This window comes from Glycine max, chromosome 20 (assembly GCF_000004515.6).
Source record: "Glycine max cultivar Williams 82 chromosome 20, Glycine_max_v4.0, whole genome shotgun sequence".
NCBI classification, from domain to species: domain Eukaryota; kingdom Viridiplantae; phylum Streptophyta; class Magnoliopsida; order Fabales; family Fabaceae; genus Glycine; species Glycine max.
In genome coordinates this window covers 1,016,942-1,033,944 of record NC_038256.2, presented here as the reverse complement: position 1 = coordinate 1,033,944, position 17,003 = coordinate 1,016,942, and the positions used below count along the sequence as shown (strand labels likewise).

The following is a 17,003-nucleotide window of genomic DNA, read 5'->3' as shown; positions in this document are numbered from 1 at the left end:
TAGTAATAATAATTCTTTTTTGATTTTTCACATTTATTTTTTTAAGCAATCCTTTTAAAAGCACAGAATACTAACATTCCTAGACTTCACTCTAGTACCTCCAGTAAAACAATAAGCTTAATATGACCACAATAGAATTGTGTGGGGATGGAAACTAAAAATGAAAGGGAAAGAAAAGAAAAATAAAATAAAATTGCCCGCATATAATAATATTCCAACATCTCTAACTCTCAACACAGCACAGCACATTCCCAACTCCCAAGTCTCGCCAATAAAACGTTATATTCCAACCTCTCTCTCTCATCCCCTGCTATTCTTCTTCATCACTCTTCTCTTCTCTCTTCTCCCCTATAATAATATAATAATATTACCAACACAACACAACACTCACAAAAACAGCAGACAAGTAGCCAGAACAAGAAATCCTTTGACACATTAATCACTTTCTTTAAGGAAACTAATTAACATGGGAGGAAGGGGTCACATGGGGTGGTTCCTCTTCTGTTGTTGTTCTTCTTCTCTCCTTTTTTTTGTTGCTTCTTCTTCTTCTGTGTCACCCAGAAGAAACTTGCCCATCATAGCCTTTGAGGATGGCTACACACCCTTGTTTGGTGACCATAATTTGGCCATCCATAGAGATGGCAAATCAGTTCACCTTTCACTTGATGAAAGAACAGGTTTTCATTTTTTCTTCTTCTTATATGATGCCTTTATTTTTATTTTATTTTATATTTTATTTTGAGTTGTGATTACAGGTTCTGGATTTGTGTCTCATGACCTTTACCTTCACGGGTATTTCAGTGCCTCGATCAAGTTGCCTGCCGATTACACTGCTGGAGTTGTGGTCGCATTTTATGTGAGTAGTGGCTTCTAATGCTTGATGATCAAATAAAAATCATACCTTTCTTATTATAATTTCATACCCTTTTTACAGAATTTTAATCATCCATCATAATTTGTTAGAAACTGTACATGTTTTCCTTTTTCTTCACTCCTTCATGAAAAATGATCATTCATATCAATTTTCTTCTTTTTTTTCATTTTTTTTCCAATTAACTAAGGTATTAATTGAGGAATTTCTAGAAGATGTTTTGAAGCTTGCTTGTAAATAATGCGTTATGAGAACAAAAAAGGAAAGCATATTGCTTTCAGTTTCGTTTTCTTCATGAGGTTACTAATGGGGACAAAAAAAGATTAATTTTTTTTCCTGTTTTTAAGGGAAACTCCAATGTTTGTTTGTATTATTGAAATGAAAACGCCAGTTAGTTTGTTTGTCTCGATTTTCCTTTTTTTTTTAACTCCTTTCCCCAGAAGATAAGGGGCACGAGTCATTTTAATTTATTCCTAACATTTTTCTGCTGCAGATGTCAAATGGTGACATGTTCCAGAACAACCATGATGAGATAGACTTTGAGTTTTTGGGGAACATTAGAGGCAAAGACTGGAGGATTCAGACCAATGTTTATGGCAATGGAAGCACCAGCATTGGTAGAGAGGAAAGATATGGCTTATGGTTTGATCCTGCTGAGGATTTCCATCAGTACAGTATTCTTTGGACAGATTCTAAGATCATGTATGTATGATGCAATCTATTTGAATCCCACATGCCATATTTGGTTATTACATTTTCCTTGTTATGGTAAAACTAGTTTCTTCAACTGTTCTATTATTGCCTTTTATACTCTAACAATCCCTTGCTTTGATGGAGTGGTTTGATGGCTTTTTGTTACTAGAATTGTGGGGGCTTTTTGTTCAAAAGATTCTCTGGTTTTCTTTTACCGTTTACTACATCCACAGTTTTTAAATCAAAACCAGTTTTTGCCTGTAATGCATTGATTACTTGCTGATAGTGAATAAAAACCAGATATGAAATGGCCTAATTTTTCTAAGTTGTGTATATCCTTATGGAGAGGAACCCACATGATGAAATTTTGGTGGGGTGTGTGACCCACAAGATGAATTGTTAGTTGTTGGAGAACTATTTTTGTCTACCTAATTTCATGAATTAGCAATCAATATTCATTCCTTAGTTACTATAGCTACCATACCTAGTGGGTCTCATGCGTCCCTTGCATATAGGAGATAGGAAGAGATTATGCTGAATTTCCTTTTATGTCCCACCTTGTCACTTAGTACTTTGTAATGTTAAATTTAATAGACTTTAATTTCTATCCCGTATGAAAGATTTTGTATTGTTAATCAATCAGAAATCATCATTTATAGACTTTAAGATAGTTATTGTAAAAGTCAAGTTTACCGTACTTGACCATTTGTGTTTGGACAGTACATAGACTATTTGCACAATTTGATAATTATTTGTGGTTTACTTGTTTTGTTAATTAAGTGTTTATTTATCGAGGGGGTCTAGATAAGTTGGTTGAGCAGGATGCGTGAATTATTGTAAGTCTCTCGGTACATGTCTTTGATTCCTACAAATAAAAATAAAATAAAATTGTGTTTATTTTTTTTTCTTGTGCAGATTTTATGTGGATGATGTTCCTATTAGGGAAGTTAAGAGAACAGAATCTATGGGAGGAGATTTCCCTTCAAAGCCAATGACATTGTATGCCACCATATGGGATGCTTCAGATTGGGCAACCAATGGAGGCAAATATAGAGTAAATTACAAGTATGCACCCTATGTTGCTGAGTTCTCTGACCTGGTCCTGCATGGTTGTGCAGTTGATCCCATTGAGCATGTGGCCAAGTGTGACAGTGCCCTAGGTTCTGAAGAAGTTCCCTCTGGTGTCACCCAAGTACAAATAACCAAAATGAGAAACTTCAGGTTGAGGCACATGACATATTCTTACTGCTATGACACTGTTAGATACAAAGTCCCTCCACCGGAGTGTGTCATCAGCCACCAAGAAGCTGAAAGGCTTAGAAAATTTGATCCCATAACGTTCGGCAATGGCCGGCGCCACCGTGGTAAACGACACCACCATAGTAGTAGAGGAAGCCAAGAAGAGATTACTGCTTCTTCATTTTAATGTATGGTTCCATATGCAGAATTTGTCATAAAGGAAATATTTTCATATAATGAATCAGTTTGATTTACCTGGGTTACAAACAATATGTCTTTTGATCAATGATGTTTTTTAGTCCGTGAAAAATGAGTCATTTTTTTTTGTTAGTCCCTAACTTTTAAAACCATAAGTTTTGGTCCCCTTCACTATTAGCTTTAAGACTAAAGTTTGTGTATTTAAAAAATATAGGGATGAAAACTTATGGTTTTAAAAGTAAAGGACTAAAACCCAATATGACTCGTTTTTTCAGGGACTAAAAATATCATTAACTTGATATCTTTTTTTTCCTTTATCCTTTCATTTTGGTGTAGAGAGAGAGAGAGGGGTTTGGACATAGAAGTCCTTAATATGTTAGTTTATGATATGGTTCTTGCTGGTGGGTTTTTGTATAGTCCTTCATTCCTCTAGGTTCCTGGGTATTTCCTCATTGATGTCCTATGCTACTTTACAAATTGAACCTCTTCATTGATGATTTATGTATGTGGAGACACACCCCAGGGTTTCAATAAACTAGTATTTATTTTATTATGAGGAGGAGTGATTTAATGAGTGTTAGGTATGAATTATTTTAGTGTTGGTATGCCACATCCAGTATGAAACCAACCAAAATGACTTTTATATTTAGTCCATGACTGGTACTGAGGTGTGTTTGGACTGTCTGGAAAATTACATGGTCAGATTTGTCAGCTTGAGGACACAAAATGTGGCCATTTTGTCAAGGTAATTGGAATCCAAAGTCAAGTCTTGAATGTGACAAATACTGCAGGCTGGTTAGTTTACTGGTGCTTTCATTAAATAGTGTGACCAAAATTTCTCTCTCCACTTTTTCTTTCCCATGCTTTTGTCTTCTGGCCTATAGTTGGGAATTTCAAATGGGCAGTTGGGATCTCTAAGTACAACATTCGGAGTGATTATTGGCCTCTTATCCTATTGTTTGCACTGTCTCTCCATCTAAGAAAAGCAAACAAGGAGGACAACTTGTGTCCTTCGTTTTTCAAATAATAATAATAATAATGGCATTTTAGTACTGATAATCCTGGTTCTTGTGGTAATTATCTTACTACGATGGCCATAAGGGGACAATGACCATAAAGGATTGAGTTTGAGTTTGGTAGAAAAGTGTATAATTGCATTTTACTACTCACCAAAAATCACTAATTTAGAACCACTAAATATGTGGATTAATTCAAATGAGATTATTCTAATTTAATCATTGTCCTGGAATTAGAATTTTTAGCATACAATTGTATTAAATATTTAGAAAGAATTTTGTATCCTAAAATAATTTTAGAGTCAGTGATACCATGTATTATCTCAATAAAATATATATGATTTCTAAAGAAAATACTAATTAAGATGACCCAAAATTTTGTCAAGGAAAAAAGATTCAACATGCATAAGCTAGACTAAAATCTGAGTTTGATCATTGATAAAAATAATTATTAGTCAAATTTTATTGATTTTTAAATTCAACTCTAGATTTAATCAGAATTTATTTTTTTATAAACAAAAGGATTAAGAAAAAAAAAATATTGTGAGAAAATGGTCAACTATGTCTCTATCACAAAATACATAATAATAGTGTAGAAATTTAATTTATATAAAAATGTATAAATACTTTGCATCTTTAATCCATCACTTTATGTTGTAAAACATGAACAGTTTTCCGAGCCAAGTATTTCACAAATCTCATTTGATCTGATTATTTTTGTGAATTATCTCATAACTATCATTTCATTGCCATGAAAGTGACAAAACATTTCATATCATTAGTTTTAGTGTAAATGATAATGTTAATTAGTACAAATAACTAATCAATGTTCCGCAATCCGCTCTACTTTTAAAAAGCATTTTGGAAAAGCAATAGCACTAGTTTGAAAAATATCCGAAACTTTTAAAAACAAATAAGAAAAGTAGCTCTTGATAAAGCAATGTTAGCTCTACTATTATTTTAATTTAGATTGATTACAGCAAAATCAAATACTCCCTCGTATATTGGAGTGACTATGAACTATAGCCACGTTTAAAAATATGTTTAAATACATTTTAGTTTTTATAAAATATGTTTTTCTTTCGTTTTGGTTCTCTTTTTTTTTTTTGTGTTCCAATTAAAAAAAAAATTGTTGGATTCTAGTCTGACTTGACACTTAGTTCATATACTTCATTTTTAAATCCCTATAAAATTTTAAAGTTCTAATATAGGTCTCTTTTATATTCAAATATTATTTTTTATTATTTTAGTGCATATTATTTAAACAACATTAGCTTTGTTTTTTTTAACCTATCTTAGTTACATCATCACTTAGGAAATCTCGATGTCAATAAGTAATTACTAACAAATAATAGCAGATATACAAACCGACAACAAAATGTTTTAGATAACCAAAATGAAAAATACAATTTTATAGAAAAAAATTTATTAAAGCCTTTTAAAATAATTGTACCCCTTATTAAGGGGAACCACCGAATCAGTCTCCACATTGATGCAACGTTTGGTATTAAGTACCTAGATGAGAAATACTCATCAAAGGTCATTATCATACCTACAAAAGTAAAATTTCAAGCCTCAACTTGTCCATTGGCCAACACGAAAGATGAGATGATGGAAGAGAGAGGTTGCTATTTTTTTTAAATAAAAAAATACCCAGAAATTTAGGCCATAGAATGAACATGCATGCTTCTCTTTTATAACAGGCCATCTCACCTGTCTTCCCCCATTGGTTTGCCCAATCAATGGCAATTTATCATTTACGATTCAATTTTTGAAAAATTTCAAATTTCAACTTTCTGTTGGAGAAGTTATAACGTTAGTTGCTAATTGAAAATGAGAATTTGAGGGATGAAGGAAGAACACGAAGAAATCACCATTCTAATAAGAAAGGCTAAAATATACAAATCATCATTTAACTTATTTTTTAGTTTTAAATAGATCCTCTAACATTTAAAAGTTCTGAACAGGTTCTCTTATTTAATTCATGATAAGTTAATACTTTGTAACCATTAATCAATTTTAATACAATTTTAAATAATATTTTTGTTGATTCAAAATGTGAAATTTATCATCTACATAAAAATTATTATGAAAGTCAACTAATGTTCGGACTAAAAAAAGATGTAAATAAAGTGAAAAATTCATAAAAAGTGATCGAAAACCTAAAATTTTTATTATTCATGAAACATATCTTTCATGCAATTTTCATTCTATTTATGCTAATTTATCATGAAGTGAATAAGTAAGGAAATCATTTTAAAACTGTTAAAGGTTAAGGATTAATTTAAAAAAAAAACAAGATAAAGGGCTATTTTTTATATTTTAACCAATAAGGAAAGCAACAACGTTATTGAACTGAAAAAAGAAAAAAAACTTGTGTTATGTACATTCAGCGCTGAACTATTTTCCAAATACACCCTACATATCTCTATAACAATTTCGACAAGCATAACGGGTTTATATATAAAAGGTTTATAATACATGCACTAATAATATTTTTTTTACAATAATAGTTATCCTCTATAGTAAATTCGTTGATTCTTATAACAACTAACTTTAAAATCATATTTACTATAAAATTTTATTGACTGATAATATAATTCTTTTTACATCAATAATGCATAAAATATTAAATTCTTAAACACAAACACCATTAACAAAAATGAGTATAACTTTAGTTTAATTAGGAGTACTTGTTTTTATTTACCAATTAGCACAAGTCTCCACTTGCATGTAAACCTTGTACTTATTTCATTATTTTTATTTTTTTACATTGCTCAATGAAACTCAAGTAAAATCTTTATTCCTGCAGAAAACGACACCAAACCGTAACTGATTCTTTTTTCTTTTAATATTGTAATAACTGCTGGATTTAAAGTTAAATATTAATGTTTCTGGCTTCACATTGATGCATATTGAGTATGAAAACATAACTGACACAACTTAAACAATTACTGTAGTTCATAAATATGTATTATTTTATACTTATTCTGCAGTTGTGTCGGCAAAAATATTTTTATGTTGGTGTTGCTCATTTGGAGGGGAAAATTGAGAAAACATTTTTTTATGAGACTTACTATTTGGCACTGCATCTCTAAGGGTTAAATTAACACTAAAGGAACATTTATCTCGTTAAACGTTAAAAAAGAATGAGAAAATTGGAATTAAAGACAATTGTTGCAGTGACGGATTAATAATAAATAAATTCAGTTTAGCATCTGATTAGCTTAAACTGCAAATGTGCATTTTCTTTGTCTGATTATCCTTAAAACCCAGAATTTATTCTTTATCCCTAGGAACCCACTAGGTCAGTGTCAGCTTAGTAGAAGAGAATATGGGTAAATTGCATGAAATCCTCATTCAGATTTCATTGCCGCTGTTGTTATAAAAAATCATAATATAACTAAGTTGAATAGAAACATTTGTTTTACTAACGAGTGATTAGCTCATATCATGCATGTCTTATTGCATTTAATTAAAGTCACCTATAAAAGATAAATATAAAGATAAAAATTTGTTTTATTTTTTTTACAGAGAATTTTTGTTGGGTGTGGGGGATGGGGAGCAATCTTTAGCATGAAATGTTAAAGATTAAATTCCTTAAAAAAAGTATGAGATTAGAAGTGCAAGAAATGTGTAATCGAACCGAGGTCCAAACAGTTTGTGGACAGAGCTACGTCATAAATGAAACGTAGTAATTATTATTCCATTTTTTTATAAAAAAAATCTTCGGGATAGTAAGATAAAGATAAATATTGTTGACTTTTAATTTTTTTTTTGAAAAAATGTAAATTATATTAAACTCAAAATGATACTACAATAAACGGGACATATCCCGCAGATAGAAAAAATCAAAAGTCTCCCTAATACAAGAAGACCTATATCAAGATGTTAAAACAAATGCAACATGTGCGCTTGTTTATATATAAGAAACGTAATCTTGCTAATAATATCTATTACAGAAAATTGATAATATTCAAAAATCAGCTTGTTTCTAGACAATCAGATATTGTAATTGTTATAATCTTTGAACAACTGATGTGGATCTGTCCCTAGTTAAAGATTCACTGAAAAAAAAAAGTAAAACGCGTGCGAAAAGACTTTTAATTTTTAATATTACGTCTTTATCTCTTTTTTATTTTTTTCGTTTGTCTTATAAATTTATCATCTCAAATAAATGATATATAACCCCACAGTCCCACACCTGAAATTAAGTACGCTCAGATTTGCCGGGTCAGTTTGCTTCCTTTTGAAGACCAAAAACCTTTGCCTAAAATATAAGCAAACTAATCTTGTTGCTTTCTGCACTTTCTAAGTTTTTTTTTTTTTTTTACTTTATTTTATTTTACCTTTGAGTTTGATCATTCTGGATTGCCCAAACTCTATTGACCCTAGCAGATCAATTACAAAAAAAATGTGATTTAAAATTTCAGTAACCAGATTTATTAAATTTATCCAATCATGCATATGGAATAGATTTTTTTATTTAAGAATACATGTATCTTTTATAGGATGTAATTATATCCTAATTCTATAAGATATTATGCACAATAAAATTCTTCTTTTAAATATTTAATATAAATACATACTCAAAATTTAAATTCAAAATATTGATTTACACAAATAATAATTATTGACATGCACAGAAGGAATTGAATTTACCTAAGGTTTAAAGTCAAATTACTAAAGTTTAAGTGAATCTATTTTACAAACTGCCTTTGGTTGAAGTGTTGAGTATGTTTCAGACATAACCTTTTTCTTGGTACCAACCAGGTTAGAGCTGGAGGTAAAGTTGGTCAATTATCTGCATAGAAATCACATGACTCACATTTATCCCAAAAAACTATACAGCCATATCAGTGCATATATATTCTTTTAGCTTTCATATCTAGTAGGGACGCAAAGGTCTCTAACCACCACCACCCCTAAATTTGCAAGGTTTGACCTTTTCATGAGTCCCCCAAAGGAAAATATTCGTGAAGTAAGCAATTTTCCAACTTCAGATGAACTATTAAACAACCTACTGACACTCTTTTTGTTCTAGACCAACACTTATTCACGTTCTTAGGATCACAGCCAAAAGTACACGGTTAAAATCGTTGTTCTTTCTTTTCTTTTTCTTTTTCAAAATCTAACATACGACTGTACTGATTTTTTTTTTTCTTTTGCAAATTTATTTCCAACGTCAAGTATAAGCTTTTTTTTTCAACTTCATTACTTGGACATTATTCACAATTGTGATGATTTTCAAAATAATCCTATGTTCATTGAAAGACCATATCACCTTTATAGTCAAATTCAATTTTGTTTGACCGTAGTGCCCAATGAAACTTCCCCATTTGTCTTGTCGGGCCTCTCCCTAACATTAGAAATATTTTCTTTCTAAATTTTTGTTTAATACATTCAACCGTAAACACTAAGTTAATTTTAATTTTATGGAAAAAAATTAAGTACTTAACTTTTGAAAAAATTAAATGAAAAACAAAATCTTCTCTAAAAATTAAGTACATGAGTTAATTTTAATTTTACGTGAGAAACTCAATTTATTTTTTTTCAAGGCTGACCCAAGGATAAGACGGTCCAAATCCTTACTTTAAACCTACCAAAAATTAATTTTTTTCTTATTATATATATATATATATATATGTGTGTGTGTGTGTATTAAGCATATGTGCTATCAAAAGTTGCGGCTTAGTAATAACACTTCATTTTGCACAAAAGAGAAGCAAGATATGGAGAATCCAGGGAGAAACTAAAATCAAACTTTTATAGATCTTAGGGGAATCAAATAATGGATCAATATCAGGTCAAGGTTCTTCCCCACCAAGATTTTCTATGATTTATCTAAACTGTTGCTGACAAAGGTGTCATTATACCTTTCCTTTATTTTAGTTTGTTGTGTCAAGCCACAATTTTAACTATACACATCAAACATTGTTTCAAGAACCACCAGCCTCCCTTCTCTCAATAAGCTTCACATAATTACGGACAAATTGTCTAGCCTTCTGGGGTTATAAGGCTCTCTGGATGAAACTGAACTCCCTGTAGTGAAAAATAAATAAATTTCAATATGGGAAGAGAATGGAGACAAAGTGCAAGTTCAAAGGCAATAATAATAATAATAATAAGGCATGAACTTCAAATCAACAGAATCCTTTACTGCTAACTAGGAATGTATAAGGTAAAGGTTTAAATTTGATTGGAAACCACCCCCACAAGTAGCTAAGCTTCCTACTTTATAAACACAGCATAAACTATTAAGATTTTGCCCTATAAAAGTATAAACACTAAAAAGGATTGGTGACAACTGACAAGATATGGAGGTTGCATCAATCCAGGAAAAGAAAGACATTTACTGATGGTAAAATAAATTAGTGTTACTATGTGATTCTATTTGACAAAACAGGAAATTAAGCCCATGTTTGTTTTGGCTTTAAATGCTAGGAAATAATTGAATTTTTCAGCTCTCTCACAGAGCTGGTTTGAAAGTGATTGTTTTTCCATAATGAGTTGAATCAAACATAAGCTAGTTCTTCAACAGCCAATATAGAAATTATGTTGATGACTTGTTAAACACGAGTAAATAGTGTACAAAATATGTTCTAGTCTGGAAAATTTAAGGGCATGTAACAGAAGCTATACTGGGAATTAGGTGATTTGACATTTGAGGCTAGCCGACAGAAATACTGCAGGTTTTAGACAGAGAACTCATCAATTCATGGCTTATGCACTCACCTTTCTAAATTTTCTGAATTTGCAAGAAAAAACTGACAGATTTATTTTGATTTACTTCATGTTAATACAAGACTCTCGAACATGGAAACAGTATTGAAGTACATGTCAAACATAAGGAATACTATGCAGCCTGTGGATGATGTCAACTACACTCCATATCAAGAATGAAACTGAATCCACTATTTTCCTTTATTTGTGTAAAGAATATAGATTCCTTTCTAGATTGTATTAGAAAATACCAAGTTGTGGATTTATCTCCTCCTAAATGAACACCAGGAATTAAAAGTTACTATTAAACCAATTAAACTACAATATGAATACTTCAATCCCATATATTAATCATCAAGTTTCAATACTCCCACTTTATTTATTCTGCATAACAGGCTATTCCTTTTATGTTACTTTCATGTATTATTAGAACACTCAATCATTTACACCAAGTTACTTTAGATTGATACAAAACAGTGGAAAATTATCATATGATAGAACATCGATTTCAATGCTGAATAAGACAATCAGTTCTGAAGGAAAATTAAGATGTTACCTGTGGATGCTTATATTTCTTATGACGAGCAGCCATTATAAGACCATCTTCTGTCCAGGCTGTAACCTCAAGTTCATCATTAGGAAAGTTATCTTTCTCAATTACAAGGCTATGATATCTACCAGCCAAGAAAGGACTGAAAATGATGTGAATTGAATAGAGAAAATTATGTTAGTGCTCAGAAAAAGTTGTAACTTGAATGTAGGGGAAGATCAGAATGGTAAAGATCAGAATGTAGGGGAAGCTTGTCATTTAAAATGAAAGCCAGGTTTATGATGAACAACATACAAATATATCAAGAAAAATTTACACTCATTTCTATGCACCTAATAGATCTGCGGCTAAGGGGATTACAAGGAACCTAATATTCTCACCTCCAAAAGCCTCTCCAATGCACTGCAAACCCATGCACACACCAAACAATGGCACAGTTGGTCCAAGCTCCAAAACTGTTTGCAAAGATATGCCAGAATCTTGAGGTTCTCCTGCAAGGATGAAAAAAAATGTAAATTAGCAGCCTTGTGTTTATTCTATTATTTCTTTTTCTTTATCTATTATCTAAATATTGATCATGTATTAAGTTTTTATTAACTCGGAAATTAAAAAAAAAATGAAATTTCTAAAGAAGCCAAGCCTTACCTGGCCCAGGTGATATCAGCACTCCACTGGAATTTTTACTGTTCAAAAGACACAAAATAAATAAATAAATAAACATAGTTAGCCTTTCACATCAGGAACTTCAAAGGAACATGCGTTATCCCACAAACCGCTTCATCAATAAGAACTGTTATATGATAATGCATAACCAGAAAAAACAATTTTACCTTTTCAACTCCTCCACTGTCAACTCATCATTGCCGTAGATGTTGAGAATAGTTCCACATCGGATGTTTAACAAACTTGATAAGTGCTTATATAGCTGGGTAATCCACCCCCTTATGAACCGATTTTTAAGGGGACCTTTCGGATGCCTTTGCTGCACTATAAAATTTAATAGTAGACCTCAAAGTGAAACCCTAACTCCCCCATATACTTCAAATAAAAATGATACAATGTTAGAAAAATCACTTGTAAAGATGTACATGTACAACAACAGATTCTATACAAAGCTCTCATTTGTTCCTAATTGCCCATTTCTTAAAAAAAAAAGAGGAGGTAATAATGTCAAACTTGTTATGGCTCATTTGAAAAAAGTTAAGTTAAATTTGAAGAAAATGGAGGCAAGGTGAGGGGAGGGGAATTTAAGACTCTTTTCCAAATAAGCTCCTGAAGTAAACAAACTTGGTATGGAAATCCCTCTATGATATTTCATTTTAGATATTAAGTTCAGTGTTAAATTTGCCATTAGCCTCTCCCCCTTCACTGCAAAAGGTTCAAAATCAAGCAAAAAATTATCTCATCTAAACCAAATCTCATGCCAGCCATTCAATAAATTTGGTTCCTTTGAAGTGCAATATTTTTTTAGATGGCAAACACAAAAGATCCTGAAATTAGCCAAAACTCTGGTTGCTGCATATTTACAAATCATGTCAAGAATTTGAATCATTGCCTTGATTTCAACAAGTTTCACGAATTTGAATCATTTTACAATGACTACCAGGACTTTTACCAAACGGATTTAGGTCTTATACAATTCTTCAAAGTTCAAATCCATCAACTCCCAGGATTTTCAGCACAGAAATAAACATACACACACATACACAACCAAGAATCTTGAGAACAAACCAACATCAAGAAGAAATCACAAAAATGATAAAGAATGGATTTAGGTCTTCTACAATTCCTCAAACCCCTTAACTCCCAGGATTTTCAGCACACAAATAGACACACACAAAGAAAGTAGCAGTACATACAATCAAAACCCCTACATTTCCTCACACTAAAACAGTGAGTAAAGCACATGACACAGTCATCAATCAAATATTAAAAAAAAAAGAGAGAGAAACAATCTTGAAAACAAACCACATCAAGAATAAAACATACTGTGTAAGCCATATATATATATATATATATATATATATATATATATATATATATTATCATTATGAAGTGAAACAGCTAAGCAAAGTGACATGTAAGTCTCAAACTAATTTTAATTTTAGTTTTCAAAATATATTGACTAGAAAATATCATTATTTAAATTTGATTGGAAAATAAAACTTGATTGATCATATCGAATCTAGATTCTACTTTGTTCAAACAAAAAATCTAGATTTTACTTTTGATTTTTTATTTCTATATTTTTAATTAAAAGAGATTAAAAAGTCTTATATACGAGCAAAAGAGCCAATATAACTGAGGGCCCAAAGTTAAAAGCCACGGTCCGTGTGTCTTGGAAGTTGGAAAGTAAAACACAAAAAGTTGCCTAGCTTACAAAACAAAACATAAAAAAAATTACACAGTACGCTGTCGTTTTGGGGATGTGAGTTTGGTCATCCCTAAAGGAGAGGAGATAGCTTTATTGATCGCTGTTTGCCCCCTTTTTACGTAAGTTTTGGCAACAAAAAAAGAAAAGTGTTTTCAAAGGCATCAGATAGAAACAAAAATTACAGACAAAAAAGCCATGACAATGAAGAAGAAGAAGAAGAAGGAATTGACGGACAATTGCGAAAGAAATGAAATGAAAGAACCAACCTGGGCAGAGATTACAGGTGAAGCTGTCATGGTTGTCAATAACAGCAATGGGGTTGTTGTTGGACTTGTTGTTAGCCAAAATGCCCTCAACGGAATTCAAGGTGGCCTTTGCCACAAACCCAATCACCCTTTTGGCCACAGAACCCCCACCTGCAATCAAAATCCAAAATTTGCAACAAAAGGGGATAGTAACAATTTTATTAGTATAAACATTGAAAATTTATACATATAGTAATACTAACAATTTTATTGGTATAAAAAATCAAAAAATACTATCAATGCATAAGTTTATAAGAGAGATGGCAATGATGATGCATGTTATAAAGTTCTATTCTAACCCCTCTGAATGAGAAGTTATTGTTTATTATTATGATATGAATCGATAATTAATTTAAGTGAAAAATATGTTTTTAGTTTATATATTTTCAACCAAACGTGATCAAAAGCTCTATAATTTGATATTGATACTTCAAACTTAATTGAAATAACATGAATTTAGTCTCTTTTAACTTTAAAAAAAAAAACGATGAATTCTTAAACATAAGGGCAATCCACATGTTTTAAAAAGATTCGGTGACCAAATTGATTGATATTAAAGTATAAGAATCTTGAATATATTTAAAGAAAAATACAGGGATTGAAAATATTTTTTTCCCCTTAATTTAAACAAAATAAAGGTGTCTAAAATAATCTTTTCCAACCACAGAAAACCAGGAGAGAAAAATGTGACATTCAAAGTGTTGTACTGTGGAATATGCCACTCGGACCTACATAAGTTGAAGAATTAATGAATGGAGTGATTCCATCCATCCACTTGTTTCTGGTATGGTTTATACTTTTTAATTAACAATGTTTGTGTCTCTTAAAATAGTATTTTAATTAAGGTTTAAATATAATTTGTTTATGTAATTTAGTATTTTTTTATTTTTGATTCTTGAAAAAAAATCTGTTTTAATCTTTATAAATTATATTTGTTTTTCTTAAAATACTTTATAGATAATGATTTTTTCATTGTTTAAATAATTTTTTTACTATTCGAAGCCATTTAGGACTGAAACAACTATATTTTGTAAGGATTAGAACAATTATTTTTAACTAAATTACAAGAAAAAAATATTTAAACGTTTTTATTAATCAAGTGTAAGAAGCTTGAAGTGCCTAATTGAGTTCATGATATTGGATGAACAGATTACAGTGGTGAGATTGTTGGAGAAGTAACAGAGGTGGGAAGCAAAGTAGACCAGTTCAAGGTTGGAGACAAGGTGGCTGTGGGATGCTTGGTTGGGTCTTGCAAATCATGCCAAAATTGTGTCAACAATGTTGAGAATTATTGCCAACTAAATATTCCCACTTATGATGCCAAGTATGTGGATGGCGCCATCACATATGGGGGGTTCTCTGACTTCATGGTTGCAGATGAACACTTTGTTGTCAGCATTCCAAGTGACCTACCTCTTGATATTGCTGCTCCTCTCCTTTGTGCAGGGATCACAGTGTATGGTCCTTTGAGATATTTAGGGCTTCACAAACCTGACATGCATTTGGGTGTGGTTGGCCTTGGTGGACTAGGCCATCTAGCTGTCAAGTTTGCAAAAGCCCTTGGCTTGAAGGTCACTGTCATCAGTACCTCTCCTAATAAGAAGAAAGAAGCCATACAAAATCTTGGAGCTGATTCCTTTGTGGTCAGTAGAGACCAAGATCAAATGCAGGTGCCTATTATTAATTACTGTTAACAATTGTTTTTCTTTGGCATCATGGTTTTAAAAAATGGTCCGCCACCATGATTTTAGTTGCAACATATACCAAGGGACATGCATCTACACAATAGTAAATGGACAACTTATAATGTTTTTCCATAACTATATATAGGCTGCAATGTGCACCTTGGATGGTATAATTGGTACTGTTTCAGCAGTCCATCCTCTCATGCCCTTGATTGATATGTTGAAGTGTCATGGGAAACTTGTAATGGTTGGGACACCTGAGAAGCCTCTAGAGTTGCTACTCCCGTCTTTAATTATGGCCGGGTAAGTATGCAAAAATATTTTAATTGATTTATGTTCAAGTTATCACTCACTTGAAGGTAGAGTTCACGTGGATAGAACAACTGCATTATTTTTTCTCAATTCCCTGCAAGGAAAGAGATATTTTATCTCAAAAATCCATTAAGAGAAAAAAAAACACTTTCATTTTTCTCCCTTCATTCTCCCATTAAGAGATGTTTTACACTTATCCCATTAAGAGAGTATATATGTAAGGAAATAGTGTTAACACTTTCATTTTTCTCCCTTCATTCTCACATTTTTTAATTGTCTTTTCATGATTAATATTTTTTCATAAAATAGATTAATTAATCTAATATTCTATACATATTAATAACATATGATATAATATGTGATTTGCATAGAAGACGTGATTTAAAATCTTATAGAATCTTGTTAACAATCTCTAGAATTTAGCCGTTAACTATTGTTCTATAATCATTGATAATTTAGTTTCATATTTATAGTATAAAGATAATTTAGTTTCATATTTATAGTATAATTTAAATGACAAAAATTATGTTCAATAAAATATTTCAACTAGGTTCTAACTTTTTTTATTAGTTGAAAACTCATTTAACTGTTTGATAAATAAGTTTTTTTAGTAGTTTTTAGCATTTTTTGAAACGCTACTTAAAGTAATATTTTTTAAAACTTTAGCTTCTAGTTTTTTATATTTTTTCCCTTTTATCCATAATATTTATCAAATTTTTTACTTACCTTTTTAAAATAAATCATAGTTTATTATTTTTCAATTATTTTACACTTTTTAACTATTTTAACAACTAGTTTTATCAAACACCTATATTTAATAAGTTAGAGCTAGTTTTTCAGATAATTTTACAAACATAGTTAGAATGATACAAGGAAATGAAAAATATGAAGGATAAAGAATAGAAGTGAAAAAAATAATGTTAATGTCTATGCTAATATTTTACATGTAACATGAGATTTAATTGAAAATTTAAGAGTGCTTCCATAAACAAAAATGACAATGCATTAAGTTCAAGAACTAAAATATCAATAAATGC

At 31.0% G+C, this 17,003-nt stretch overlaps 1 protein-coding gene, 1 long non-coding RNA gene and 1 pseudogene across 2 annotated transcripts; 2 read left to right on the top strand and 1 right to left on the bottom strand.

Moving 5' to 3' along the window:
* The first annotated feature begins 215 nt into the window (after positions 1 to 215).
* On the top strand, positions 216 to 3,536 carry LOC100817874 (probable xyloglucan endotransglucosylase/hydrolase protein 28). Its single transcript, XM_003555770.4, has 4 exons — positions 216 to 677; positions 756 to 856; positions 1,365 to 1,573; positions 2,480 to 3,536. The coding sequence occupies exons 1-4, from the start codon at positions 467 to 469 to the stop codon at positions 2,988 to 2,990; spliced, it is 1,032 nt and encodes a 343-aa protein (XP_003555818.1). The 5' UTR covers positions 216 to 466; the 3' UTR covers positions 2,991 to 3,536.
* A 6,225-nt stretch (positions 3,537 to 9,761) lies between these two features.
* Positions 9,762 to 14,252, bottom strand: LOC100815590 (uncharacterized protein). Its single transcript, NR_146298.1, has 6 exons — positions 13,931 to 14,252; positions 12,121 to 12,328; positions 11,936 to 11,973; positions 11,671 to 11,781; positions 11,297 to 11,432; positions 9,762 to 10,059 (listed from the first exon to the last, which is right to left on the bottom strand). It is a non-coding gene; the product is annotated as an uncharacterized protein (long non-coding RNA).
* LOC113000767 (probable mannitol dehydrogenase) lies at positions 14,230 to 15,961 on the top strand (annotated as a pseudogene).
* The last annotated feature ends 1,042 nt before the right edge of the window (positions 15,962 to 17,003 follow it).

Coding starts and splice junctions, on each gene's coding strand:
- LOC100817874 (XM_003555770.4), top strand. CDS start 467: ATGGGAGGAAGGGGTCACATGGGGTGGTTCCTCTTCTGTTGTTGTTCT. Junction 678..755: donor TTCACTTGATGAAAGAACAG/GTTTTCATTTTT, acceptor TTGTGATTACAG/GTTCTGGATTTGTGTCTCAT. Junction 1,574..2,479: donor TGGACAGATTCTAAGATCAT/GTATGTATGATG, acceptor TTTCTTGTGCAG/ATTTTATGTGGATGATGTTC.